The 27,484-nt window shown below is 49.2% G+C and overlaps 1 protein-coding gene across 5 annotated transcripts in view; it reads left to right on the top strand.

The window, feature by feature from the left end:
• The window catches only part of STK33 (serine/threonine kinase 33), a 77,721-nt gene extending 74,385 nt beyond the window's left edge, over positions 1–3,336 (top strand). For 3 of the 5 annotated variants that reach the window (XM_029209104.1, XM_029209105.1, XM_029209103.1), the window contains one exon: positions 2,539–3,336. In XM_029209104.1, coding sequence (XP_029064937.1) covers positions 2,539–2,757 — 219 coding nt within the window. In that variant the 3' untranslated portion in view covers positions 2,758–3,336. Of the gene's footprint in view, positions 1–1,999; positions 2,511–2,538 lie in introns of those variants that run through there. The other 2 variants (XR_003791545.1, XM_029209106.1) reach the window with 2 other exon arrangements.
• Positions 3,337–27,484: the final 24,148 nt, after the last annotated feature.

The raw sequence follows: 27,484 nt of genomic DNA, 5'->3' as shown, positions 1-27,484 counted from the left end.
GAGGCCCGCGTACCGCAAAAAAAAAAAAAAAAACAAGGTGTAAAAGAGTGTTTACAGTGGGCTACCATTTGTGTAAAAAAGTGAGAGTAAAGTGCGTCAATATATGGATTAGATTGAACCATATGAAATTGCCATTATTAGGCTGGTTTGACCTGCAAAAATGATGACGACTTCCATTTGGTTCCACCTAATATTTGCTTGAAGTTACATAAAATCTCTTCAGAAATGTGCACTGTAAACTGATAGTATTCGTTGTCTTGGATGGGAAGCAGAGCTGAGTTAACTAGGGGGCAAGGAGGAGATTTTGAACACTGTGAATATTAAGTCATGGGGATGTACTACCTATTTAAAAACTGATTCACTTGAAAATTACATATGAGTCAATAAAATAGATAAATGTGGCTGAGTAATATCATCTTCTCATCTTGCTCTAGAATGAAACTGAGAAATATGTTCCTACACTGAAGCAACCAAACAGTTTAGTTTAGTTTCCTTTTTCCTTCCACTGCGCCAGAAGATTCTGCAAATTATCTTAAGATATCTTATCCAGGAAGAAATCAGAGCCTTCAGTGTTTTTGAAAAAAAGAAGACAATATCTATATCACTAATCCTGCCCATAGAGACTTTCTGAGTATTTCTTCCCAGTGACTTCAACTTCTGAGTCTACTTTAATGACTCAAGTACATTAATTAGCAAGTGGAACAGTGAAGAAGAATGGAAATGTTAAACCAGATATGAATATGAACACATTAAAAAGAAAATGACTGCGTCTCTATTCCTATTCTATAGATTATTTGTTGTAGTGGACATGATGAAAACCATTTCCTCAACTACTCAGGTGATAACTCCAGAGGTGGAAATGTCAAAAGAGAGAAGGTTAAACTTAAGATTCACCTTTTAAAAGGATTTGTATGTCAAGTGACTTAAATTTTTATGAATTGAAATGTCCAAGCTAGGGACCAGTTCTGTACTAAACAAAGCAGCTTGTCTTTAGCCAGACACTGGAACATCAGGGGTGTTGTACTCTCACCCTGTTGCTAAACGTAAGGAGTTTTCAAGGAGAAGACACAACCTGTATTACTGAAGGCTAACACATTTTGTTTTCTGTTTCTTGAAAGAATACACAGAGAAACAACCCAGAAATTTTCCTGAGAAAATGAATCTATAAAGAAAAGGACCTTTTTACATTTCCAAATTTATACAAATTAATTTTTCAACGTGCAAAGTTACCAGCTCAAGAATTAGCGTATATACTGTTATAAGGTCATGCAAGAATGATAGTTTGAAGAGGCACATATTTAAGGACTGTCTGCAGTAAGCAAACATCTGGTAAACTTTCTCTTTTCTCGAAATATAGGTACCAAAAATCCATAAATGACCTGAGGTTTTGCTGCAGCCCTGGGAGTTCATTTATTCATTGGACAAATGTGTACTGCTACTGTGTATAAAACATGGTCACTTGTATCACAAGAGTGATCAAAAAACAACAACACACGCACACACCAGGTTTATTTGTTTTGTGTTACATGTAATCTTTTCACATTCTTTGAAAATTGTTAACCGGATTATTAACTCGTGTATGCTTTCAGTCAACCAGAGTATTAAACTTACGAGTCCTTTCCCAGCTCATTCTGTGTAAGTGAGAACTGGCTGCATCTATAGCTCCGTGTCTCATCCCCCATCCTGCTTGTGCCGGTCTCCTGAGACGTTCTCTGCTGTTTTAGAACTCTATGCCCAGCTTCATTTAATGGGAAGTGAGCATTTCTAAAATGGGTCTAAGGGCAAAATGGACTCTGCTTCCCTCACAACAGCAGGATTAGAGACCGTTTCCTCCACTGTGGGGTGCAGTGACCTGAGAAAACACAATTGCCTGTTAAAATTCCTTCTACTTGTTTCGTGCTTTAAAGCTCACAGAGTACTTTCATGGCCACCACCTTAGTTCATTCTCATAATAAGCCCATGTAGTAAATGTGCAAATACCATTTTCCTCATTTAACAGTGAGGCATCAAGACTACAAAAGGTCTTCAGACCCGCCCAAGTGGTGTGACTGGGGTTAGAAGCCAGTCCCTGGAATGGATGCCGAGAATGGTGAGCATGTGAGGAGCGGGCCACATGCAGCAACTTTATACCCAGGTTAGAAAGAATAATCATGATGTGCTTGTCAGGGAACCCATACACATGTCAAAGCTCATCGAGAAACCCGGAAAGGTGAATGATTACAACTGTGTCCAGATGGACTTGCCTGTGTGAATGGTACCAGGTATTTACTTTCATTTTGCAGGGCAGTGGATTTGAAGTTGTGCCTGTAGTTTGCTCTACCCCAGACACTAAACAATTCCGTTTTCTTGAAGATGCTAAAGGAGCTTTCTTTGGCATTCAATAACAGTTTCACAGTGTGATTAGTTTATATCTCACATCCGAATAGAGCTCCAACTTGCACATCCTAGACAACTTTGTAGCCCCTTGCTTCTTTGAATTGATGTAGATTGCTTCGTGTCTGCAAAATTAATCCAGGCCTTTTTTTTTTTTTTTTCTAGCCCACTGCTTATGAAAAGACTTCTGTGCCCAGTAAGAAGGAAAACATGGATGACTTGGACATGAGTTACTCAAGTTACATATCTAGCAGACTCCCTTCAGTTGAACTCAAGGGAGAAATAGAGAAACCCCCCACGACTTCAGGGCAAGGAACAGCACCCAAAGGCACTGCTAAATCCATTGCCCTGCCTAGAACCAAAAAGAAACTCAAACAACACTGAACAGTACAGAAACAGAGCTGCTCTTTCTAGTGCAGTGAGGGTTTAGGAGGGGAAAAGGACAATAGTGTGCCAAGGTTTCAGCGTTTCAGCCGCTCTGAGCCCTGCCAAGTGTTTGCACCAGTTTTAAAATTGAAGCAGTCAACTCCAAAGTGGGGTTAAAGGACAGCCAGCAACAGGCTTGATGGCTTGTGCAGCTGAAATCAACTCAAGGTGTTTTTGAGAGTTGTTCAGAGGAGTGGATGCCCTCAAAGCAAGGCTGTGGGCACACTTGTCCAGTTGTACTTCAGATTCTTACATTTAGGCGCAATTATTTGTAGGGGAAACTGAGAGCCAGAACCTCAATGGAGGTTCCAAATGATTATGTGCACTTTGCACTAGAAGATTTGTTAGGAAATGACTAATAAACTTGTCTATAAGCGTAACAGCAGAAGTGCTTCAGCCATTCACGTGTGTTCTTGTGATTTTAGGTTGCTGTAGATTGTTTAAGACAGCTTATTTTAAATGTAGAAAAATAGATTTTGTAACTGTTTGCCATTAACACGCTGCTAAATTCCCAACGTATCGATCGAATCAATAAAAAACCAGATGTCACCCATGCATGTTAATTTTTACGTGAACAAGAGGTGACTATAATCAGGTCCTCTAAGCCCTAAAAAGCAAATTTTGAGCTTGGCCTGCTGCTGCAAAGGTAGGCACACATCTTTGGGGATGGTCATGAGGCTGGACACAGGGGAAGGTACATCATTCCTCTTAGTATTATAGGTCTCTCCTTTGCAGCTGGACAAATAGTTTCGTCATTCTAGGTCACACTGGGTGAAGAGATGCTTCCCTTGGCCTCACAGACAAACTCTGAGGAAGCAATTTGCATCTGCTTTTGCCTTTATAAAGTAAGTAACCTAGGTTAATGCCAGCTCCTCGTGGGATTGTCACTTAAGCCTCCAAAATGCCCCACACCTGGCCAGCTGAGCAGGTACTAGTTGCACATAAATCCCCTCAATGGCTGAAGGCAGTAGACGTGCTTCTAGTGATAAATTTGGAAGACACCGTCCAGCCTCCAAATGGGTCAGCGATAACACTGACGTATGTTGCCCCTGGCTGAGTAGTTTGGCCAGTATTTTCTCAGTGCCTTCAAGGTGCTTCCCCGGGGGAATCTGCCAGCTTTACTTTAAAACTGGAGTTGAAGCTTCTTCAGGGTCTTTCTGCTTCCTGACTATTACTTCCAATCCTGCCAGGAGCCCGTAAACCATCTCTCCGGGATTAGTGAGCCATCTTTGAGGAGCGTATTCTGTTCACCTACAGAGAAGCCAGCCTCAGCTGAGTGGAGATTTACGTTGCCCAGAGGTGCTCCCAGAGGCAGAGGCAGAGGTGAGGTGACTGGTCTCCCGGCAGAAAAGCCAACCGAGACAGTGGCTTGGATTCTGTCCTTCCCCTGGGCCCGAAAATGGGGTAGTTCCTGTGTTCAAAACTGCTCTTACTTTCATGGTGATACCTTCTTCTCTATCATGTACTGGAGAACTCTTGTTAAATTGAATAGTATCCAAATTTCTATCCACATTTCTCTTCAGTCTTTTTGTTTTTTTTATTTGGGGTATAGTTGTTTTACAGTGTTGTGTTAGTTTCTACTGTACAGCGAAGAAGAGTTCCCTGTGCTATACAGCAGGTTCTCATTAGTTATCTCTTTTACACTTATTAGAGTGTGTATGTCAATCTCCATCTCCCAGTTCATCACACCCCCCACTTTCCCCCCTTGGTGTCCATACGTTTGTTCTCTACATCTGTGTCTATTTCTGCCTTGCAAACCGGTTCATCTGTACCATTCTCTTCAGTCTTAAATTAGTGATTCTGCTCAGTAAACTTGAGCAAAGGTCCAGAACTAAGCACTAAGTGAAAGGTGAAGTCATTTTATAAGCTTTTAGTACATCTGTACCTTTTCCCACCCCAGCACCAGGCCAGGCCAGCTGTCCATCTACCAGAAAATGCGTTCTATTAGCTGTCCTCTGTGCAGACCTTCACTTGATTTACATAGAATCATTTTGCCCGGGACTTAGCTCACTCTTTCTAAAGAGAATTTTCGTATTATTTCTATTTGTTATTTATTTGTATGGAACACACTTGGGCCAGGCCATATCTGAGCTTTGTTTTCCAACTGTGTACCTCTTTACTGTCTGGGGATCTGTGGCCTTGATTTCTCCATTTACTTTCATGGCTGTGAAAATAGTTACTCTTCTGTTTCAGATGTGTTTTCAGTGACTGCTAGGCCCACTCCAAGGCACTGATAATCACTCTGACACCTCCTGTGCACCACGGCATGGAGGGCTGGGCTTCGTTATGACCCACAGGGACACAGTCTGCCCAGGACAGTGCAGAGCAGGTGTCATTTCCAAGGAATGCAAATGCCAGTCAACACTCTGACTTGAGTAACAGACAGGTCAAGGCAGTAGGAATATGATAAAAGATATATGCCAGCCGGGGGCTGGGGAGAAGTTCAGCCGAGGAGAACAAGAGGATGGCAGAGATGGACTTAAATCACAGAAGACAGGAAAATGGGTTGGGGTCAGGGGAGCAAAAAGAGAACAAAGTGTAATTAATAAGGAAGACTGGTTGGATAACAACACATGGTTCTGCCAAACCCGGAAGCAGGAGTCAGAGGACGAAAGTGCTCCTGGGGTAATTAGAGAGGTCCCTGTCCTAGGCCAGTCTGCATTAGGACTGGCCTCTCGTGGCCTGGACAGCAGCACACCTGGGTGAGGACACAGGCTGAAGAACAAAGACCTGGGGAAATGGAAGCTGAGAGAGGCCGGTTGTAAGAGGTGGCCACAGAATGGTCCTGACATTTTGAGTAGGAACGTTATGTGGCGTAGGGAGGGGAAAGGAGAAAAAATTCAAAACACTTTGTGCTTATCACTGAAATGCTTTGTTTAAATAATTCTATTTGACTCCAAAATGTAAGTTCCAGGTTAGAAAGATTGAAAGCAGCCAGTCTTGAAAATGAAGCTTTTTAAATTCCAGCCCTGCTGTTGGAATAGAGAATAAAGGCTTTGTTCAAACATGCATTCCCAGCAGTAAGCAGAGCTTTGAAATTGGCCAGGGAAGTTGTGTTCCATAATGGCTGCACTTGGCTGGAGACCAAGAAGCTGTGGCCTCTGGGAAATGACCCTGGGCTGGATATTTTCCATCTGCCCCTCCAGAACCACTCTGCCCTGCTCTGCCCTCTCCACTCAGAGAAGTGATCTTTCAGGAGTGAATTAACAGGCTCCCTTGGCCTCTGGCTTCGCTGGGCTTCTGTCAGTGGGGGACACCAACAGGCACTCAGGGAGCGGAGAGGTCTAGGCCTTGATTCCCCCAGTGCTGGGCCACTGGGAAGTCACTGCATTCTCTTTCTATAGACCTCAGCTCCTGCCGGCAGCGCTCCCTCACAGCTGTGTTCCCCGCCCCTTCAGGCTAAGACCAGGGCTGTTGCCCTGGGGACTGTGTCTTCCTTCATGGGGTTCCCTAAACTCTCTGGTACCTTTACAAGTAGCCTCTTTGTTAGATTCTCAACTACCCCGTTTGAGTGAGTACCATCTGTCTCCTCCTGACACCCAAGGTGATCCAGACCCTTGTCAGTTTTGCATTGTTTTGACCTGGGGCAGCTTTGTCTATGGTTGCCAATCTCCTACCAAATGACAGTAAAGTGAAGAGCAGAGAGCATAAATGGGTTCTTCCTGAAACAAACTGATGCCCTTGGGTGGTCACTGGGGCTTGAGCGAGGGGGTGACAGGGGAGATATTCCTGAGCTTGGAACCTAGACCCAGTGAGATAAATCTAGCATTGCCCAGGTGGATCTGAGATTGTGTGGACCCAGAAGGCTGAAATTTAGGTCTTAAATTCCAACCGTGGCCTCTGGGAGCCTAAAAGAAAGCCACACTTGACTTGTAACAGCCAAGAGGACCTACAGGCTGGGACGGGAGCTACCCTCGCCGTCTCCTGGCTGTGGACTCAGGGCTCGGCAGAGGCTTCCAGGGCAAGCACAGGCAGCCTGAAGACAAGACGTCTCCCTGGGCTGTGCATTTGTTTCTTCTCTACAAGTGCTAACGTCACTTTACAAAGCATTTTAAAGTAAAAATTTTCGCTATTCAGAGGTCTCACATAGTTCACTTTTATTCTTCAGGATCCTGTACTTTCCTGTGTGAGCAGGCTCAGGCTTGTGATTTCTGCTCAGTACATGGTTATCACTTCATTCTCTCATGGGTGAGCCAATTTTCTTTGCTTTTGTTCTTCAAAGGAAGACCGTAAGCAGTGTCTGTCTTGCTTTTTTGTGGCTGCCTTCCTCAGTTGCTGGTATAACCAGCTCTCTCTGTTCCCTAAGTTGTCCGGGGCAGCCCTCAGCCGGAGCCACGCGGATCCCCACCACTGCCCCAGCGGCCTCACTTCAAGCAGCAACACACAGGAGGCAGTGGAACACTGGGAAGGTTAATAGGGCTATGGCAGTGTCACCACTGGCTCTCTTAGAGCCTTCCCCTCTTGGCTGCCTGGTGCCACCCCAGACATCTTTGAGGGACCCAGTGAACTCAAGGTGAAGACCTCAGAGGCCCTTCTCCGCGAAACATGCAGTGGTTCCTGGCCTGGCACAGAGGACAGACCCACAGATGCAGTGCGGACCCCTCCGCCCGGTATGAGCTTCTCCTAAGTGGACTCTGTAGCATCTCCAGAGCAGGCATATCCTTGGCATTGATACGGAGGTTACATAAATCTCCCTGCCCTTGGGGGGCTGAGACAGCTTTGACCCTCTCACCCACGGCGGGGTCTGCAGACAAGATCCTGACATCACCCTGTTGTCTGGGAGAGACTCTTCTCCTCAGCACAGAAAGCTGTCTCCACCCCCAGGGCAACTGTGCCGTCCCAGGAGTCAGCACCTCCAGGCTGACCAGGGGCAAGGCAGCAGCCAGTATTTCCTGGTCCAGGCACTGGTTCACACTGAGTTCACTAGAGATCAGAGTCCCCTTGTTAGCTGGACTTTGAGCTGTATTAGTGGAAGCAATCACTGTCTCTTAACTAAAGCCCTTCTTCAGGGTCGTAATGTAATAATAGCAGCAACATCTACAGAGCACTTGCCACATGCCAGACACCATCCTGAGCCCTTTACACGTATTCTTCTAATCCTTATAACAATCTCGAAAGAGGAATAAATTAAGGCACGGAGAGGTTGAGAAATTTGTCCAAGGTCACACAGCTAAGAAGTAGCAGAACCAAGGTTTGAACGTAGGCAGCAGGCTCAAGTGTGTCTCCAGGCATTTGTAGTTCAGGCCTGAGACTGCTGTAAAGTTCAATCTCAGAGTTCCAAAAGGCCAAGTGGTTCCTGAACGTTCTGTCTTCCAGCAAAAGTCGAGGTAATTTTGTGAAGTTTGGGCCTTGAGGTTTCGGAACAGAGTAGGATTATTTTGCATGCTAATAAATTTGAGTAAGACCCAGCCACACCCAGGGAGAGCTGCATTCTGCAGGACTTTGCATAATACAAATAAGTTCTAAATGCTCTAACAGGTCATTGTCAGGAGCAGTCTTTAGAAGCCTTTGAATATGTTTTTGACAGAAGAAAGAAAAGGGGCTCCATTGCCTCCTCAGGAATTCACGCAAGCCGCCCTGTCTGTGCAAACATGATAGATTGATGCTTACCAGGCACCAAGTGCTGTAATTCCCATCGCAGGGCAGTGGGGGTTAAGAATCACTATAAATGTTTTGATTTCCCATATTTCTTCATCAGGTAGTGTGTGTAGCTGTGAAAATATGGAGTTCACAAGTCAGCTGCTGGACCATTTCTCCACCTCGCCCTTCTCCAGTATCTCTAGCATTTGCCATCACTTACCACTTTAAGATAATGCCAGGTGGAGTGATGATTTTCCTCGTCATACGGACAGCTCCCTGCTTCAGGGAGCACAGACTGTTTCTGAAGCCTCGGACCCCTTCTGTGGTACAGGATGAGGCAAACATCTGCTCTGGAATGAAGCCCAGCAGCTAAGGATGGTGCCACCTGCCAGCCGCCGCCCATCTCTGAGTCTGCTGCCGGCGCTGGTCCCCGGAGGAGAGAGGGAGTTCTTACACAAGATCCTCATTGCTGTTTTGGAACTTTGATAGAAAGGGCTTCTAATGGAAAAGATCCCAAAGCCCATTGAAATGGGTAATTTTTTTACAAGAGTTGTTTTCCCTCTAGAAGCAGTTACCTGGTTGTAGCTTGACATCCTTCCTCCCATCAGTAGAGAACTTAGTCGTTCAGCCACTTGAATTTTGTAGCAACTTTCAGCTGACTCTTTTTTTTAACACAGTCCCTGACCACGAACCGTTGTTGGGTCCCCCACCCCCGTGTTCAATCTCAGCAGGGATGTCTTGCCCGCAGTACACTCTGCTTGCCTGGAGGGGAAGAGCAGTCTGAGCACTGCCCACGTCTCCTTTTTCCTCCATGTTGACCAGCACCGCGCTCTGCAGCACCAGCACAAAGAACTCAGTAGAATTGGATTGAGAGACTCAGTCCTTCATCCAAGAAGTGTTTATTGACCATCTACTATGGGCCGGGCACTGTGACAGGCACTGGACAGAAAATGATGGAAAAGACTGTCAAGGTCATTGCCCTTAACGAGCTTGCAGTCTTGGAAGAGGGAGGGAAAGATGATGGAGACCTATACAAATAGTAGAATAGCTGTGTATTGTGATTAGAGCAGTAAAGGAAAGAGTAATGTAAGAGAATAACAGAATAGAAACCTTATCTGAGAGCAATTCTGAGGATGCTTGAAGGCTAAAGGGAAGAATGCTTTAGGCAGAAGGAAAGGGGAAAGAGCTTGTTGGGTTCTAGGACTTGGTCCAAAGGCCAGAACAACACGGGTGAGGGAGAGGCAGAGGCCAGGTGCTGCATGACTTCAGGGGCCACGGGAAGGAACCTGTTTATTCTCAACACAGCAGAAAACCATCAACAAGTTTTCAGCTGGGGAATGGCATCTGATTAAAGGATCTCTGTGCCTTCTCTGTAACAAATGACGCAAGTGGAGCAAGAGGTGGGAGATTGGTTAGAGGACATGGAGTAAGATGGTGGCAGAGAAGATGGAGAGAAGTAGGTGGATATGAAATATGTTTTGGAGATAGAATTGATGGGATCAAATGATGAGTAGATGTGAAGTGTGAAGAAAAGGGGGCAGGGGGTCAAGAATGACTTCTGGCTTCAGTAACCAGACTGATGGTGGTTTCCCTCACTGAGGAGGACCAAAGAGGGCTAAGCTGGGCAGTGGACCGAAGAGGGCTAAGCTGAGATGCCATCAGACCTTGAAGTGGAGATGGCTGCTTGAGATGGACTTAAAGTCTGGAGTGAATCAAGGTGGATGGAGAGAGGGGAAAGTGGCCTAGAGGAGAGAAAGCATGTGAAGAGAGACCCAGAGTTAATCGTGAGTTTTTGCACAAGGGCTTCTGGACACTGGGCAGGGGTCACAGAACCCAGGGCCCAAGGGAGACCCAGGCATCAAGGCACCATCTTGGCTACCCAGCAGCCTGTGTCCCTCACTCAGGAACTGGGCAGTGACTGTGCTTTGACAAGAACAAGGATGAGAATGGAATGGGATGACATGAATGCCATTTGGAGAAGTATCCCTAGGGGATGTGGCCACACCTCCTTATAGGTTGATTAAGCGGATCTGGATGGTGATAGGTAACACCCTCAATAGCTAAATCATCATTCGGTAGCCTCCCACCAGCAGTAAATGAGAAGGTGATGGACCAGAGACTTTCCTGAAGCCCAACTTGCAGAATCATGGGCTATCTGCACCATTTATTCTGCCCAACTCTCCCCGGGGGAGGGGTCCCGACTGCAGCCTCAGGGGACACGCCCCCTGGGATGGACGGGCTCCCTGTGTCTCAAGGCAGATGAATTCCACCGTGGAAACACACAAGTGCTAGAAGAGTCTTCATATTAACTGACACCTGCTCCTTAGTTGCCCCCTGGGAACTATTTAAAGTCTCTTCCTTCTGCCACGTAACGGCCCCTTAGGAATTGAAGGTATCCCCATAGCCCTGTGAGCCTTCTCTAGTCTAAATGTCTCCACTTCTCTTGGACTCCTCCTCAGATGACGTGTGTCTTGGCCCTTCATTCTGGCCCATCCAAAATGAACCCAGGCCTCCAAGTGTGGCTGCCACCCCCAGTCCTCTGGACACGGGGCCCCCATCCCTGGGGCCCGTCATGTTCCTATTAGCAAGGATTTGTGGGCAGTCTGGTTTGAGTTTACTAGGACAGGCTTTAATGACGATGTGTCCCTGAAGCATTTTATTTTCCTATCGATGTCCTTGTGGCAGACACTCGGTGACCACGAAAGAGCCCCTTCCCAGCGGGATGCCAGCAGGGGGCGACAGAGAGTGCACCTGGGTTGAGTCCGCGGCACGGAGCCCTGAGATTAGCCGGGAAGACAGACTCACTTTCCTCAAGTGTCTGTCTATTTACCCACTGAGTTATACGGAGAGGGGAGAAGGCGCAAACTGAATCATAAGGCTGCTTGCCCGAGGATGCATTAGTGGCTTCCTACTACTGGGTGGCACTGTGGGGCAGGAGAGGCTTGCAGCCTCAGACGGGACCTGTCCCGGGCCCTCCCAACCGGATGAGCACAGGGCGTCCTCTGTGTCTGCGTAACCGAATGTCCCCAACCCTCCCTGGCCACAGGGACATCTATGCCTAAATTAAATGGCTCTGAGCCGTCCCCCCTGGTACCAGCAGGAATCTGAGTCTTTGTCCGAGGATTGCCTCCCCAGACCTCCGTGAAAATTCCTGGGGCTGCTCACGTGTGTTCTTGTTCACGTGCTGCTCTTTGCCTGAAGCAGAGGCTCAGACGTGACCCTCGAAACCAGGGCATAACTTCTGAGGCCCTTGCCCCTCACTTTTCTCTCCAGGGCTTTTGCTTCCCCAGCTTCTGTGCAGCTCCTGGGGAGCCAGGGGCTGTGGTAGCAGCTGCCCAGCAAGATGCTATGTGTCCAAAGTGATGAGAGCCAGGCCCAAATCGCAGGTGTCCCACCGAGACATGGTGGGACGGAGCAGCCTGGGCACCTCCTTATGTAGCCCCTGCTGCGGACTCAGCCTGTATGATGGTGGATGTGGGTGGTGATGAGTGCCGAGGTGCCTGGGATGTGGGATGTGAGCTGCTGGGCGGGGAGAGGGTGGAGTTTGTGGGAGGAGGGTCACTGTGCACAGAGGGACTCGGTGGGAGAGCCCTCAGAGACCTCTCAGGCCTTCCCCGCTCCCAGGCCTCAGGGCGCCCCAGGTAATCCTGACACACAACAGCTCCGCTTCCTATCTGGGCCCCAAAGCAGGTAATGGGATTTGCAGGCTATTTTCAAATGTCAAGGAACGTCATGGAGAGAGCATCTCTGTCTGTGATGAACGGCTCTGGCCACACTCATACCTGAAGTTTTTGGGTGACAAAATCTTTCAAAACACAGAGTCCATAAAAGAAATAATAAAAGGCATCTTTGGGGTGAAAAGGGTAGGATGTGGTCCAGCCCCTCTCTGTACAGCAAGGCTCAGTGAAAGGGCTGCTCTGGCTGCTCGGCGGCCACTGGATTAGAAGCCAGGCAGGTGTCCCAGTTGGAAGTGGGAGCTGGGAGCTGGGTGCTCTCTCAGGACTCTATATTCAGGATGTCTCCCATGGGACGAACCTTCCAGATCCAGAGCAGGCAGAGGCTCCAGCATCTCCTCAGCCAGCAGCTTCCCTCCTCCTTCCCTACGAGGCTGCAGCAGGAGCCTAACCCTCAGGGGGCGGGACCAGCAGGAGACTCTCAGCTGACCTGGGTTTCTTGGAATACCCTTTATCAATCATGCATGGGTCCTCATCACTGCCTTTGGGGGTTAAGAGATTTAAAATGAGATTGAATGTGTTTTAGAGAGGATTTGTGAAGATTGAGGGGTCTGCAGTGCTCCCACCTTGGCAGCAGGACAACTGCATCAATCCAGGGCTGTGGGGTATTTACTGGTCATTCTGGGTTAAGGAGGACACCACTTCTACCTTCCAGGTTTTGCTTTGGCTTTGACATGTTTAAAGGAAAATGGAGGATTTTACAGGGTGTGAAAGGGCACAGTCAGGTCACTAATTTTGATGAATGGACCACCTTCCGAGGGATATGGGACACCAAGGAGGAGAGAACAGACGCTAGCAGAACAGCTTCAGATTCTGCCACGGAGGGGCCTTTCCTACCCGGGCAGAGTGTTGGGAACTTCAAGGACTGTAGGAGCCAGTGTGTGGCAGCCAGAAGACGTGATGTGGCTCATTTAAAAGAGATGAAAAGCAAGGCTGCCAGACAAGGCGTTAGGGCAGACCTCGTCCACTTGCAGAGATCCCAGCTGATGACGTAAGCACCCAGGTGGGAGGAAGGAGCTCCCAACTGTGCCTCAACTTCCTGCCTTCTCCTGGCCCGGGCTAAGGGTTTTACCTAACACCCCACAAACACACACACTCGTGTGCGATCTCTGACCCTCACTGCCTCGGGGAACGGGTTTGAGCTGCTCACATGACAGGCTTAGACACAGATGGCTCACATTCACTGTCTGCCCCACCTGCCCAGGACCCAGGTGCCCGAGGCTCAGCCGAGACTCCCGTTCCCAAGAGCCCTGCCCCAGCTGGGTATCACTCAGTGATGCCTGGGCTGGAACCACAGCACTGACCCTGCTCATCCCCCTGGGGCCTCTCTGGACACTTTTATGGGTGGCTGGCTTGGGAAGGAAGCAAGGGGGTGCACGTGTCCTGATGGAAGTCTGGAAATTTCAGTAGCCCGAGTGCCCAGGCAGTGGACTGTGTTCTCCAAGCTGAATTTCCCTCCAAGGCTCACCCACCTGCTTCCATTTTGTAGGCAAAGAGAATTCTCAAGTAAGTAAGTTGCAGACAACTGGCTGCTGGCAGCATGTATGAACTGCATATTTACTATTAATGAATATAAGCTTAAACAGATTATAAAACAATTCTCTGTGAACTTGAAAATCATGCGGTAGTTCTATTATTCTTACCTTGATGGTGCACTGCTAGTTATTCAACTAATACAGATTCTAGGGGTTCATTACCAGTGATGAGTTTCTTTCTGTGCAGCAATGTGGCGAGGGATGGTGAGTAACATGTACCTCCAAGGTAGGAACAGGACGGAAATGTTCCATGTTTGCACCAGCGTGAATGCCCACCTCCAGCCCTCGGCAGTGGGAAGTTTTATGCCGGGAACCCTGTTTTTGCAACTGTATATCCCTACACATTGCAGGGTTAACCAACAAGCAACTGAATGGATAATGATGAAGCTAAATTAAGAGTAGCCTGTAGCTAATTAAAACCACAACCACTCAGGAAAGCTCGGACCCTGCAAGTGCACTCAGGTGCCGTGGACTCTCAGCGGGGCTGGGCATCAGGATCTTTCACAGACTCTGGAAACACACTAAGAAATTTCATTTAGGCTACGTGATGGGGAAGATGTTATTCACTGAAAGTCCTCCACTTGTTTGCAAAACACTGCTTGGTGGGTCCTTGACTAGAAGAGAGCGACAGGCCTGAATCAGGGGGAAGTGTTGAGGGAGATATGAGGTCGGGGAGGCGTGCCCATCGCTCTGAGAAAGGAAGTGAGAGGAGCACGAGATGGTCGAAACCCTCCATTTGTAACGTGACCTCTGCGTCAACATCCCTGTTATGGACTGAATTGTATCCCCCCTCCCAATTCATATATTGAAGCCCCAATCCCTAATGCGACTGTATGTGGTTGTGGGGTCTGGAGGGAGGTAATTAGGTTAAATGAGGTCATACGGGTGGGCCCTGATCCAATGGGATGGAGGTCCTTATAAGAGGAGACATAGGAGAACTCCCTGTCTCTCCCTGCTGTATGAGGCCACAGTGAGAAGGCACAGTCTGCAAGCCAGGAAGAGGGCCCTCACTGGGAACCAACCCTGCTGGGCCTTGATCTTAGACTTCCCAGCCTCCAGAACGGTGAGAAAATAAATTTCTGTTGTTTGGGTTACATGGTCTGTGTTATTTCATTATGGTAGCCCAAGCAGACTAATTCAATCCCCTGCCTCTATTCATCTCTCCCTCCTCTCAACTTGCAAAGTGCCTTAGTGCAAGGGGTGGGGATGGAGCCAGATGGGCTGGGCTCTGTGCTCTGAGCGCCCCTGAGGTGGGCTCAGGTAGACCCAAGAGCAGAGTGAGAGGTGATGGGAGCCCAGAGGCAGAGAGAGGCATGGGAACTTGGAGAGGGCTCTGGAATCCCTCCCACAGGCCATGTAACTGAAATGTGAGGCAGCTGGGAGCTCAGGTGGGAGCCAGGAGGCACACATAAGTATTAGCATTAACAACCTCGAAGGCTTACAACGCTTCGCATTGGTAAAGAAGCCTGGGGTGAAGGAAGACAGGGAGGAGGGGAATGCATGTGATTCGTGGCTAAGAGCCAGAAAAGGGCCTGCGCGCTTGGACTGGTGGCAAGAGGAGGACCGTGAGCTCCCGAGGCTGCAGTCACAGCCCCGCTTGACAACCACGGCTGGAAGGTAGGAGTCCCGGGATGTACCTAGGAGGGAAGCAGCTTGGGCTCTTCCAGCTCAGGACAGTTGTGCTTTTCCAGGGGCTCCAGGCCCCACTTCCTTCTGCCTGGGCCTCTGCCGTTGGGATGAGCCACCTGCGAAGAGGGTCTGTCCCAGTGGCAGTGGAGCCAGTGTGACCTGGTGATGCTTTGAGCCATCGGACCTGAGGCCATCCTAGGCTCCTTGTGGCAAGCCCACCCCCCGCCCGTTCCCTACCTTTCTTCCCTCGTATTCTTCCCAGCCATGCCTGGCCTCAGCCCGGCCCTCACACTGTCACTGCCATCCTCTGCCAGGCACTGCCCCCCCTCCATCCCTGTGCCTTTATCCCCGGGGTTCCCGGGAGGGTGGCAGCAGGGATGTCTTACCAACATCACCTGGGAAGCTTTCTCAGCATCCATGTGTGGCTGGGCTCTCCACGTGTAGCCGCACCCTCGCAGCGTGGCTTTACTGTCTATCTCCCCGCCCCTGAGCCCGGGCTGGCCTGTGACGTGCTTCAGCCAGTCGAATGTGGCTGGAAGTGACTCCTGTCATTTCTGAGCTGAAGCTTCCAGAGGCCTCGTGTGCTTCCATTCACACTCTTGCTCCCCTGCCTTCCCATCAGAACGAGCCCAGATCAGCCTCCTGGAGGATGAGAGACCACGCGGCATGGAGCCCAGTCATCTAAGCCGAGGGCCCAGTCAAGGTCAGTGGAGGCCCTCAGACTTGGGCCTGCCTATGGGGCTCTTGGCGGGGGGAGTGACACACAGACTCTGCCGCTGTCAGAGCACTTGTTGTGCAAACCCCCTGCTCTGGGGCCATCTTTCCCGCTGACCTTCAGTTTCCTGGTGAGCCCTCCTGGCTGCCTCCATGCCGGCCCTCATCTTCCCAAGGGCCATGCAGGGCTTCCCAGAGTGACTGGCCGGTGAGAGGGTCCCAGAGCATGTGGAGGGGCCGGCACCCAGGCTGGTCTGGCACGGTCTCCGCCTCTCTGGCCGGTTGGCCTGCACGCTCTCTGCAGTTACCAGAGCAAGCTCAGTTAGATGTGATCTTGGTGCGCCTTTTCCAGAGGAAGGTGTTAAAAGTGAAGAGGTGCTCTTGGCTGTGAGAGGCCATCGTAAGAGCCTGCAGTGGGTGACCCTGAGTGCAGCTTAGGGCAGTGGGGGAGATGGCGCCTGTCTGAGTCGTGCAGACCGTGGGCGCAAGACCGGCTGACCTTCGCCCAGGCCTGTGGGGTTGCCAGCGACCGGGCTGCGTGAGGAGCAGGCCTCAAACCCCAATGCCCGGCACCAAAGAAAGGCACACTGTCTCCAGGCCCCTCTTCTGAGTGCCTGCATTTCTACTAGTTTCTAACTGGGTGGCAAGGGTCTTCCTGACAGACCGTGGTGTCTACTGCTCGCGTTGGAGCCCAGGCGTAGTGAGAATGCAAAGTATGGGCAAGCTTCCCCTGCCCCACTCCCACCCACTCCTTCCCAGGCCAAGCATCAGCCCAGGTCAGAAATACCGGATCTTGGTCTAATTAACCTATGTGGGTCACCAGAAGCCCCCACCCTTTCCAGAGTGGGCTCCTCCACCCCTACAATGGCCTGATGGTGTTCACAGAACTTGGCCTGAGCCCTTACGGCAACAGGGAGCTCATTACCTTACAGGACAATCTGCTTTTCTGTGTGATTCCAGCTGTTAGAAAAGACTTTTTTTTTTTAATTTAATTTAATTTATTTTTCTATACAGCAGGTTCTTATTACTTATCTATTTTATCCATATTAGTGTATACATGTCAATCCCAATCTCCCAATTCATCCCACCACCACCACCTCCCCTGCCACTTTCCCCTTGGTGTCCATACGTTTGTTCTCTACATCTGTGTCTCTATTTCTAGAGACTGTCATACAGAGTGAAGTAAGTCAGAAAGAGAAAAACAAATATCATATACTAATGCATATATGTGGAACCCAGAAAACTGGTACAGATGAACCGGTTTGCAGGGCAGAAAAGCCGCCTTATTACTCTAAAATCTTCCTCCCATCCATTCTTCCTGTATCAGTTTCCTAGGGCGGCCGAAGCAAATGACCACAAAGTCGGTAGCTTAAAACGACAGAATTCTCACGGTTCAGGAGGCCAGGAGTCCAAATCAAGGTGTTGGTAGGGCCATGCTGTCTCTAGAGGAGGATGCTTCCTTGCGCCCTCTGGCTTCTGGTGGCTCCTGGTGCTTCTTGGCTTGTGGCAGCATCACTCCAATCTCTGCCTCCCTCTTCACTTGGCCTCCTCCCTGAGACTCTGTGTGTCCTCTCCTTTTCTTATAGGATTGAGGGCTATGGTTTAATCTAGAGAGCCTTCATTAATTACATTGCAAAGACCCTCCCTATTTCCAAATATGGTCACATTCTAAGGTTCCAGGTGGACATGAATTTCAGGGGTGGGGGGGGCACAATTCAACCCCGTGGTCCATCCTCTGCCCCTGTCAGCCCAACAGAGATCTGACAACATCAGCCATGCCCCTGGCTTTGTTTCACAACAAGCTGCCCCACTGCTTCTCTCACTGTCTCCTCTCCTCATCCCAGTTCATGGTCTCCAGACCCATCACTCTCCTGTTCATCCCACTCTGGACCACCCAGGGTGTCAAAGCCTTTGAAAATATGGTCCTTGAAACTGAGCCCATCATTGAAGCCACGGCTGAACAGTGGGACCGAAGCAAACCTCCTGGCCACTCCTCGTGGCTGGGCGCACTCTGGCACTGGATGCCTGTGGCCACGGCACACTTGCCCGGGGCTTCTAGGGTCTTTCTCCAGCCCCGTTTTTCACGTGAGCTGCCTGGTCTCCTCCGTCTTCAACTCCAGCAGTTCATTTTTTTTAATTGAAGTATCGTTGCTCTACAATATTATGAGTTACAGGTATACAATATAATGACTCACAATTTTTAAAGGTTATACTCCATTTATAGTTATTATGAAATATCAGCTACATTCCCCATGTTGTGCAATATATCCTTGTAGCTTATTTTATACCTAATAGTTTGTACCTCTTAATCCCCTCCCCCTACTTTATCCCTCCCTCCTTCCCTCTCCCCACTGGTAACCACGAGTTTGTCCTCTATATCCGTGAGTCTGCTTCCTTTTTGTTATTCATTAGTTTGTTGTATATTTTAGATTCCACATATGTGATATCATACAGTATTTGTCTTTCTCTGTCTGACTTCTTTCACTTAGCATAATGCCCTCCAAGTCCATCCATGTTGCTGCCAATGGCAAAATGTCATTCTTTTTTGTGGCTGAGTAGTATTCCATTGTGTGTGTGTATATATATCTTCTTTATTCATTCATCTGTTCATGGATGCTTAGGTTTCTTCTATATCTTGGGAATTATAAATAATGCTGCTATGAACATTGGGGTGCACGTATCTTTTGGAATTAGTGTTTTGGGTTGTTGTTTTTTTTTTAATACCCAGGAGTGGAATTGCTGGGTCATATGCTAGTCCTATTTTTAGTTTTTTGAGGAACTTCCATACTGTTTTCCACAGTGACTGCACCAGTTTACATTTCTACCAACAGTGTACTAGGTTTCCCTTTTCTCCACATCCTCGCCAACACTTTTTGTGTTCTTTTTGATGGTAGCCATTCTGACCGGTGTGAAGTGATATCTCATTGTGGCTTTGAACTGCATTTCCCTGATGATTAGCTATGTTGAGCATCTTTTCATGTGCCTCCAGCAGTTAATTTTTTGACCAGAAATTCAGGATGTTGCATTTGCCCCTGTGAGGTCCCATCTTGAAGGTCTGGATGTGGTACTTCGGCCTCAAGAATGGAGAATTTTGGCCTGGTGTTGCCCTGTGCTTCTCCCTTAAGGCCTCGCTTGGGGAAAGCACTGAGGAGAGTTGTCTAAACGCTCAGCTTTTCATGCCTTGGGCCTGAATAGGCTGTTTTTTCTCCCCTCCGGACCCTTAACTCTGCTCCAGGCATCCCCAAGCCAGTCCAAACTCAGACCTGGCCTATGGGAGGGGCAGGTGGCCTGGGCTGGCCTCCTCCTGCCTTCACTGGCCACAGCTGCAGCTGGAGCCCGTGGGCTATTCTGTTCCTAAAGCTGAAGGACCCCAGTCAGAAATTCAGAGATAACAGACACCTGCCTCTGCTTGGGGTCCCCCCCCCCCACCCACCCAGGGCTCTGAGTCCTCATTGAAGAAAACAGACACACAGGATTGGGTGCTTGGTCTGCAAGTCTGCCCATGGCATTCCTCGGGCTTGGCCTTGAGGTTAAATAAAGCTCCAGCCTCTCAGGCCTAAATGACCCTTGAGGCCTCCAGAGCAAGGTGGACCAGGCTTGACCCAAACCCTCAGCTGTTCAGGGGGCCGTCTGCTTCTCCCCAAGTCCTGGGGCCTTGCTAGGCCAGCCTCTAAGGAGTCTCCACGCTCTGAGAGTTCAGAATTTTCCAATTAAGAAACTGAGGTCAACAGAATGGGAACCAAGGCCTGCGAGCTCCAGCCCCGGGGCTTTCCCTCCCTGCACAAGCCAGCAGTACTCTCTCCCCTGCTGGAGTGGGGGAGAGGAGGGACAGGAAAAGAGAGGCTGGGCCTATTTGCCAGCTCCAGACCTCTCCTCCAGGCCCCTCCCGTCCCCCACCCCACCCTCTGTCCCAAATAGTCTTGCTTTCCACGCAAATGAAGAAGTTTCTTCTGGCAGGACTTGCTCAGCTCCCCTGCCCTCTGGAGGCTCCTCCCGGGCCCTCTTCAGTTAGCAGATCCCACCAACCGCCCCTGGGGCCCCGAGTGCCTGCCTGTCTGCATGCAGCCTTTCAGTCAGCGCCCTCCATCAAATCAGTGCACCTCTGCGGGACTTTATGATTTGAATATATATATGTATATATAGAAATAGACATGTTCAAATATATATTTCACCACAAAGAAATGGAAAAAAAGGAAATTAAAAAAAAAACAACCTGATTTCACCACTGAGAGATAATATCTGTTAACATTTTGGGAACTTCAAAACATCCATCTCTTGAGCCTTCTTCCTTTCTCTCACTCTCTCTCAAAGAATAAGATTTTCTGTAAATGTCATATTATCAACGCACTTTAGTAACCTACAGCTTTGCCAAAACAGTGTATAAAGGACAGTTTCCATGGCAGTAACTACGGATTTATGTCACTGTTATTGTGTCACTGTCTACAGGACTGTTTGCCCATAAGAAGCCATCCCATACCCATGGACGTAGTTGTGACTTTGGGTTGTGACAATCAGCTCTGTGATGGAGCTCCTTCTACATGTTGCTCATTTGTGTGATCAGCTCCTTTCCATAAATTCCCGGATGTGGAGTGGAAGGTGAAAGGTCATGTATATTTCACGTCTTGATCTGACTGCCCGACATCTTGGGGTGGCTCGGGCCCCCACTGGGGGCCTGAGATGAATGGGAAGCTGCTGTTAAACAGGGAGTCAAGACCAGCTAGCCTGGGGTCCTTAAGGGCAGGGGCCTGGCTCCCATCCAAGGGGGGGCAGGGCTTTGGAACTGGAGGGGTTAATTAAAGAGGGCTTGAGAAATCTAAAAACACCCAGAAATGACTGACAGGTGCTAATTTCTTCTTTAGTATTCACAATGGCTTCCTGTTAATTAAGAAGAGAGAGAGCCCAGGGGAGGGATGGCAAGCCGGCTTTCTGGCACAGGCAGGCAGGGCAAGCTGTCCGGGGCCTTCTGGGTGTGAGGGTGCAGCCGGGGCACTGCTTGACCTTGAGGGCACAGGCTAGGGACAGCCTGGCCCTCAGGGAGCCTCCTTGGGCCAGAGAAAGCATCGTGCACGGGGCAGGCAGCAGCTTTAGTTTTTATCTTTTTGAACCTAGGTGGCTGCTGGCCCTTGAGGGGACTGGGGACATGTGAGGCTTGGGTGGGATGGGGGTTCCCATTTCCCAGAGAGTCCTTTCCACAGGCTTGGGCAGGGACAGGGTGGGCAGCGTTCTTCCCCCATGGCTGCTGGAGAAAGTGAGGCCATGCTGAGATCTGCAAAGCAGGTGTGTTTGTTCGGGTGTGCTGCGTGGCGAGGACCCTGCCCTCCATTCTTGGGCTGCATGGGTAGGGTTACAAGGCAGAGAAAACCCCCAGGCACCTCCCTCTGGTCCTCCTTCATCTCATGCTCACTGCCTTCCTCCCCCCAGATGCCCACCCCAGCAAAGCCAGGGCTGAGCTAGAGCTCTGCTCTGGTCTGGGTCACTCTGGACAGCTGGGGACACTGGACACGGCCTGGATATGGGCGTGTGCAATGTGTGTAGGTGCATAAGTGTGTGCCCAGCATGTGTGTGTGATCATGAGTGTGTGTCCATTGTCTTGTCTACATGAGCATTGTGTATATGTGCCAATGTGGGTGTGAGTGTGTGTCTGTTCGAATCCTGATTGTCCCACTTTTAAGCTATGTGTCTTTGGGCAAGCTACTAAACATCTCTTTGCCTCATTTTCCACATCTGTAAAATGGAAATAATGATAGTGCTCACTCCATAGGGTTGCTGTGAAGATTATATGAATGTGTGTGTAACACACTTAGAACATTTAGCCTGGAACCCCCTTCCCTTCTCTACTACTTGGTGAACTCCTATTCATCCTTCAAAACACAGACGAAGCTCAGGCAGCATCAGGTCCATGTCAGAGTGCAAGAAGATCTACCCTTGAGAACCCTGGGCTCAAGAGCAGAACCCCAGTCCCCAAAGAAGCAGAGAGGAGCCTCTGCCCCCTACCCCACGCCCATGCAGCAGAGGGGGGATCTGCTGGCCAGGGCCCCTCACAGTCAGCACACGAATGTACAAGCACACATTCACAGGCACGTGTACAGTGAGGCAGGCAGACACAGAATGCACCCTTACACACAATCCGAATGGATACAGAGGTGCAAATCCTTTGTGTTCTTGGTGTTCACCAACATAGGACTCACACACAGAAACTTCACACACACACAATGCACACAGATAAACCTTACATTATGTACAAACGTAATATAGAGGCATAATTTATATGCACATACGTTGTACACATAACAACATACCGTACTTTGCACATATATAACGATTTACACTTTGTACCCATAAACATTTTGTATACAGACAATGCACACATACAGAGTGCACACGTGTACACACATAAACCAGTAAAAGATGAACATTGCCTTTATACACAGGCAACGCAAGGATAATGAACACACATGCTTATACACACATGCCACACAGACCAGCCTGTAACTCATCCTGGAGAAGAGCCACCCTGAGCCAGTGCCCCTCCCTTTAACCTTCAGCACTGAAGGCTGCAGGGGACCCACAGATGGGGAATTAATTGGTGTCATTAAGACGTGGTGATGATAATGGCTTCCCATTGATCCCAGTGGCAGACGTATGGCCACCCTGAGGTGGAGTTGGGAACTCAGGATCGGGAGGCAGGCCGGCCGTGCAGAGCCCTGACCTTTGGTGGCCACACCAGGCAGCCCTGGCCTCACCCAGGCCATGGTGAGGCCCTACCTTGCAAGGTTCCCTTGGAGCGCAGTGGGGAGACAGAACTGAAATCCAGGGGAGAGAAGCAACTTGCCCAAGGTCACAGGGCTGTGGGAGCCTGGGACCATCTGGGCTCTTCCCCTCTGACTTTCCTCCCCCCTCCCGCCCCCTCCCACCCCGTTTTCTCTTCTCTTTCTCCCATGCTCTCCATAGGAAAAGTCACTCTGTCTCTCCTTGCCCCTTCCAGGCTCTAGCTGTCTCCCATGGGGCTGGCTCCATCCCCAGTCTCTGGCCTCTGCCCCTGGAGCCTTCAGTGGGTCCGAGACCCTGTGGTGGAGGGGCTCAGCTGTAAGGAGGGGAGGCCTGGGCTGCAGCGAGAAGGGTGAAGGCACAGAGGTGGTGGTCTGAAGAGCAAGCAGCAAACTCCTGCTCCTGGTTCAGATGCTGCCTCCTCCAGGCAGCCTCCCCTGACAGGTCCAACCCCTGGGGTCCTGGAATCCCCTCTTCTGATGCGTCTGCAGTTTTTACTCCAGCCTTTATCCAGCCTTTACCTCACAGGATTGTAATGTCTGTTTACTCCTCTCCTTCCCGCTGTGTCATGAGTCCTTTATTAGGGACTTGACGTAACCTAGCTTTGTAGCTGCTTCAGACTTAGCCCAGAACAGGCAAATCATAGGTGCCTAGTGAATGTTGAATGAATGGAGATAGACTGAGACAGACCAACAGACAGAGCTGCGACCGGAGCTGGAGGGACGAGTGGAGAAGGGTTTAGAGAGCATGCGCCCCAGGACTCAGTGAGTGGACGGGGGGCACTTGAGTCTCCCAGGCTTGGCCTGGTGCCCAGTGTTGGGCAGAGAGTCTGGGCTCTCTGGGGTCCCTCACAGCTTTGGGGTCCCCCTTCCTATCTTGGAGCCAGACTGCCTTCTCCTATGTGGTCCTCACAGGAGAGGAGCGCAGGGGAGGGTAGCTAAGGGTCCTGAAGCTGGGGGCAGGGCTGGAAAGTGTCAGTGGGCAGGTGGTTGGGGGAGGGAATATTTTAATGGTATCCAAGGACTAGGATTCAGACTGAGGATTCAGACATGGGCACAGTGGCTGAGCTCATTCCCAGTGGCCCCCCACTCTGAAGCCCAGCCTGGGTCACGCCCCTGGGGACACCCCCCGGACTGCCTGGTTGCACCGAATTTGTTACTGTCACTGCATTCAGGGCTTCTAATGAGCTGCTAATGAGCTGTCAGCTAATTATGAAAATTAAATGGGGCAGCCAGGCCGGCTGAGCTTTTACTGAGAGCTTCTGGGGTATCAGGAGAAGGTAAGGTTCCCGTTTTGGGCCTCCCGGCCCCATACACCTGATTTGACATCAGCCCCATGCGGATGGGATGAAGGTATTTTCCCATTGAGATAGAGAGAGTCCCACTAGCCCCAGAATAAGGCAAACTCTAGCTCCACAGCTGGGACGGCTGACCCTCAAGGGCAGCCCTCGGCAGGGCAGGCAGGCCGGCCTCCTGGAGGGCAGGTTGAATGGGGCCCCATAGATCTGACTCTGTGTGACCTCAAGCAAGTCCCTCTGGATCTAGAGTCTATCTTCCTATCTGTAAAATGGGTCTGGAAGAGGGGAAGGACCTCCCATCTCAGTGCAATTATGACCCTGTGATTCCTCTTTCTTTACAGATGTTGCTCAGATGCCCCAGCTCTGTGGGGATGGGGACTTGCCTGGGGACACATGAAATAATTGGGTAGAAAAATCTTTAACCAACCAAAATGAGTTCATATGTTGACAGAGACAGGTGCAAGGATATTCATAGCAGCTTTATTCATAATAGAGGCAAACTGGAAACAACCCAAGTGTCCATCAACAGCGAGAGGAACAAATAAATTGGGACATAGTCATACAATGGAGTAGTACACAGCAGTGAAAAAGAACCAGCTATTTATACAAGCAGGTTTCCTTTGACACGGTTCCAATATGCACAAATTTCAGTTGCCACAGTTTAGTTAGATAATACCAGTTTCCCAATAACACAGTTCAAATTTTAGTTACCATGGTATATTAACTGTAACCGCGTAGAATACAAACTTCCCTACCTGGTCTTCAGTCTGCAAATCACGATCTGTGACCAGCCATGTCACTTCTTTGGGCGTCTGCGGGTGACTAGCCACTGGGCATCTGCTGTTTATTTCACGAACAGACAGCAAAGTGTGCCATTGTGTTGCCTCCTCATCTCCAAGTTATAAATACATGCAACACTTTACAAAACTCGTTAAGTGAAAGAAGGAATTAGTCACAAAGATGAAAGTGCAACAAAGAAACGAAAATCGATAATGATGGAATTGAAATTTGAATCAGATGTTAAGTGGAGCTACAGAAGAAATAGCTGATCATGAGAATGCTGACATAGCCACTGTTGGAACCTGATTGTGACTGAAAGGATGAAGATGGCCCAGAGAAAGTGAAGCTCACACAAAACTTCGAATTAAAGGAACTTTCAGAGATATTTCACCACACTGAAAGCACAAAGGCACAACGTTGGAAGCTGATCCAGACTTAGAAAACAGCAGGACAGTCTGCCAAGGCACAGAAAAGACGCTCGCTCTGTATTGTAAGTTACATAACGCGAGCAGAAGGAGGCGAGGACTGTTCAAACGGCTCTTGATAAGTTTTTTTACAAAGAAATACAACACTTTAATTTTTAATGCTTTAAACGACAGGTTACTAAATATTAGTGTTCCTATTTTTTCATTTCCCTATACATTTATAACCAACAGGAAGAGAGTTTTTAATGTTTTGATGAAAATTTTTAAAAGTCACAGAGCAATCATAATATTCCCCATTGATCATCAAGATTGCTTTGCATGGTTTCAGCCTGCATATTCATTTCACAGTCCTGCTGTGCAAAGCAAGGACTGCTGGTACGTACAGCGTGGATGAATCTCACAGATACAACGTTGAAGGAAAGAAGCCAGTGGCAGAAAAGTACATACTTTATGATTCCATTTATAAGAAGTGCAAAGGCAGGCAAAACTAACATATGGGGATAGAAGCCAGAATGGTGTTTACCTAGGGGGATGCAGGGTTATTAATTCTGAGGAGTCATGAGGAAGGCCGCTGGGGTGCTGGAAATACGGTCGTCCTTCGGTATCCGTGGGGGATTTGTTCCAGGGCCCTCCCTTGGACACCAAAATCCGAGGGTGCTCAAGTCCCTTATATAAAATGGTGCAGTATTTGTATAAAACCTATGTACATTCTCCCGTATACTTTAAATTGTCTCTAGATTACTTATAATACCTAATACAATGTAAATGCTATGTAAGCAGTTGCAAATACAATGTAAATGCTATATAAATAGTTGTCAGCATGTGGCAAATTCAAATTTTGCTCTTTGAAACTTTCTGGAATTATTTTTTCCAAATATTGTCAATGCACAAATATTCTGAATCTGCGGATGCAGAAGCCATGGATACGGAGGGCCAACTGTATTCCATATGTCCATCTGGGTGGTGGTTACAGGCATATATAAATTTCTAAAACTCTCATCGAGCTGCACACTTCATATTTATGTACTTTGCTGTAAGACAGTCGTAATTTAAAATTTTTTTGATTGGAGAAATTCTGTGAAAGCCTTGGAGTTTTATGTGTCTCCATCTTCTAGAATTTGACAGTATTTGACATGACTGGTCTTTTTCTCCTGCTTCAAACTCTTCCCTTGCCTGACTCGTGTGATCCAGCTCTCCTGGTGTTCCTCCTTCCTCTGGGCACTCCTTGTCCACCACTACCTGGCTGTGGGTGTTGTTCTTCGTCTGCTGTGCTGCCCTGCTGGGGGGCACCACCCTCCACCTTGGAGCCCAAGCACACCCAGAACCCTCCCTGCCCTCACTCTGTCCAGATGGCCGGTGGTTTGACCCTGCCACCCTGCCTCCTCACCCTCTCCCCAGAGGGAGGGAGGAAGGGAGGGAGGAGGGAGGGAGGAGGAAAGGAGGGAGGGAGGAGGGAGGAGGAAAGGAGGGAGGGAGGGAGGAGGGAGAAAGGGCAGGAGGAGGGAGGGAGGGAGGGAGGAGGGAGGAAGGAGGGGGGAGAGAGGGAGGAAGGAGGAAGGGAGGAGGGAAGAAGGGTGGGAGGAGGGAGGAAGGGAGGGAGGAGGGAGGAAGGAGAGAGGGAGGAGAGAGGGAGTAGGGAGGAGGGAGGAGAGAGGGAGGAGAGAGGGAGGAGGGAGGAAGGGAGGGAGGAGGGAGGGAGGAAGGGAGGTCTGGCTCTGGGGGAAGAGGGAGTGCCGGGAGAGGTTGTGCAGGCAGAGCTGCTCAAGGTGGATTTGGGCCTGATCCCTGCTCTAAAGAAGCAGCACCCCCTTAATGCCTTTTCAGCCACCCAATGCGTCTCACTGATTGAGCCTGGAACTCCACACTATTAGCCACAAATGGCATTTTGAAATGGCTTTTTTCTTTTTTGGGGGCGAACCCCAAAGACATTGCTAAGATTTACATTTTCAAATATATGCTGACCTTTTTTTCCTCTTTCTTTGAGTTCATTTGTCATGAGTGTATAATTGAATCAATGTATTTCCCGATCAGCCCCAAGATTGAATAAGGTCACGGGGAGCCATGTGTGGGCATTAGACATCATTATTTCACTCTGAATGAGCGGCCATGGCACAGAGCATTCCGGGCGCCAAATGAAATTCTATTAGATTCTATTACACTTTTACAATTATAGAGACGTTCCAATATTACAAGGGGAAATGAAGTCATAATAAAAAGGCCCAG

This window comes from Monodon monoceros, unplaced genomic scaffold (assembly GCF_005190385.1).
Source record: "Monodon monoceros isolate NGI ecotype Baffin Bay Population unplaced genomic scaffold, NGI_Narwhal_1 Super_Scaffold_7, whole genome shotgun sequence".
Taxonomy (NCBI): Eukaryota; Metazoa; Chordata; class Mammalia; order Artiodactyla; family Monodontidae; genus Monodon; species Monodon monoceros.
The sequence above is the reverse complement of the archived record's forward strand: the minus strand, read 5'-3'. Positions and strand labels throughout refer to the sequence as shown.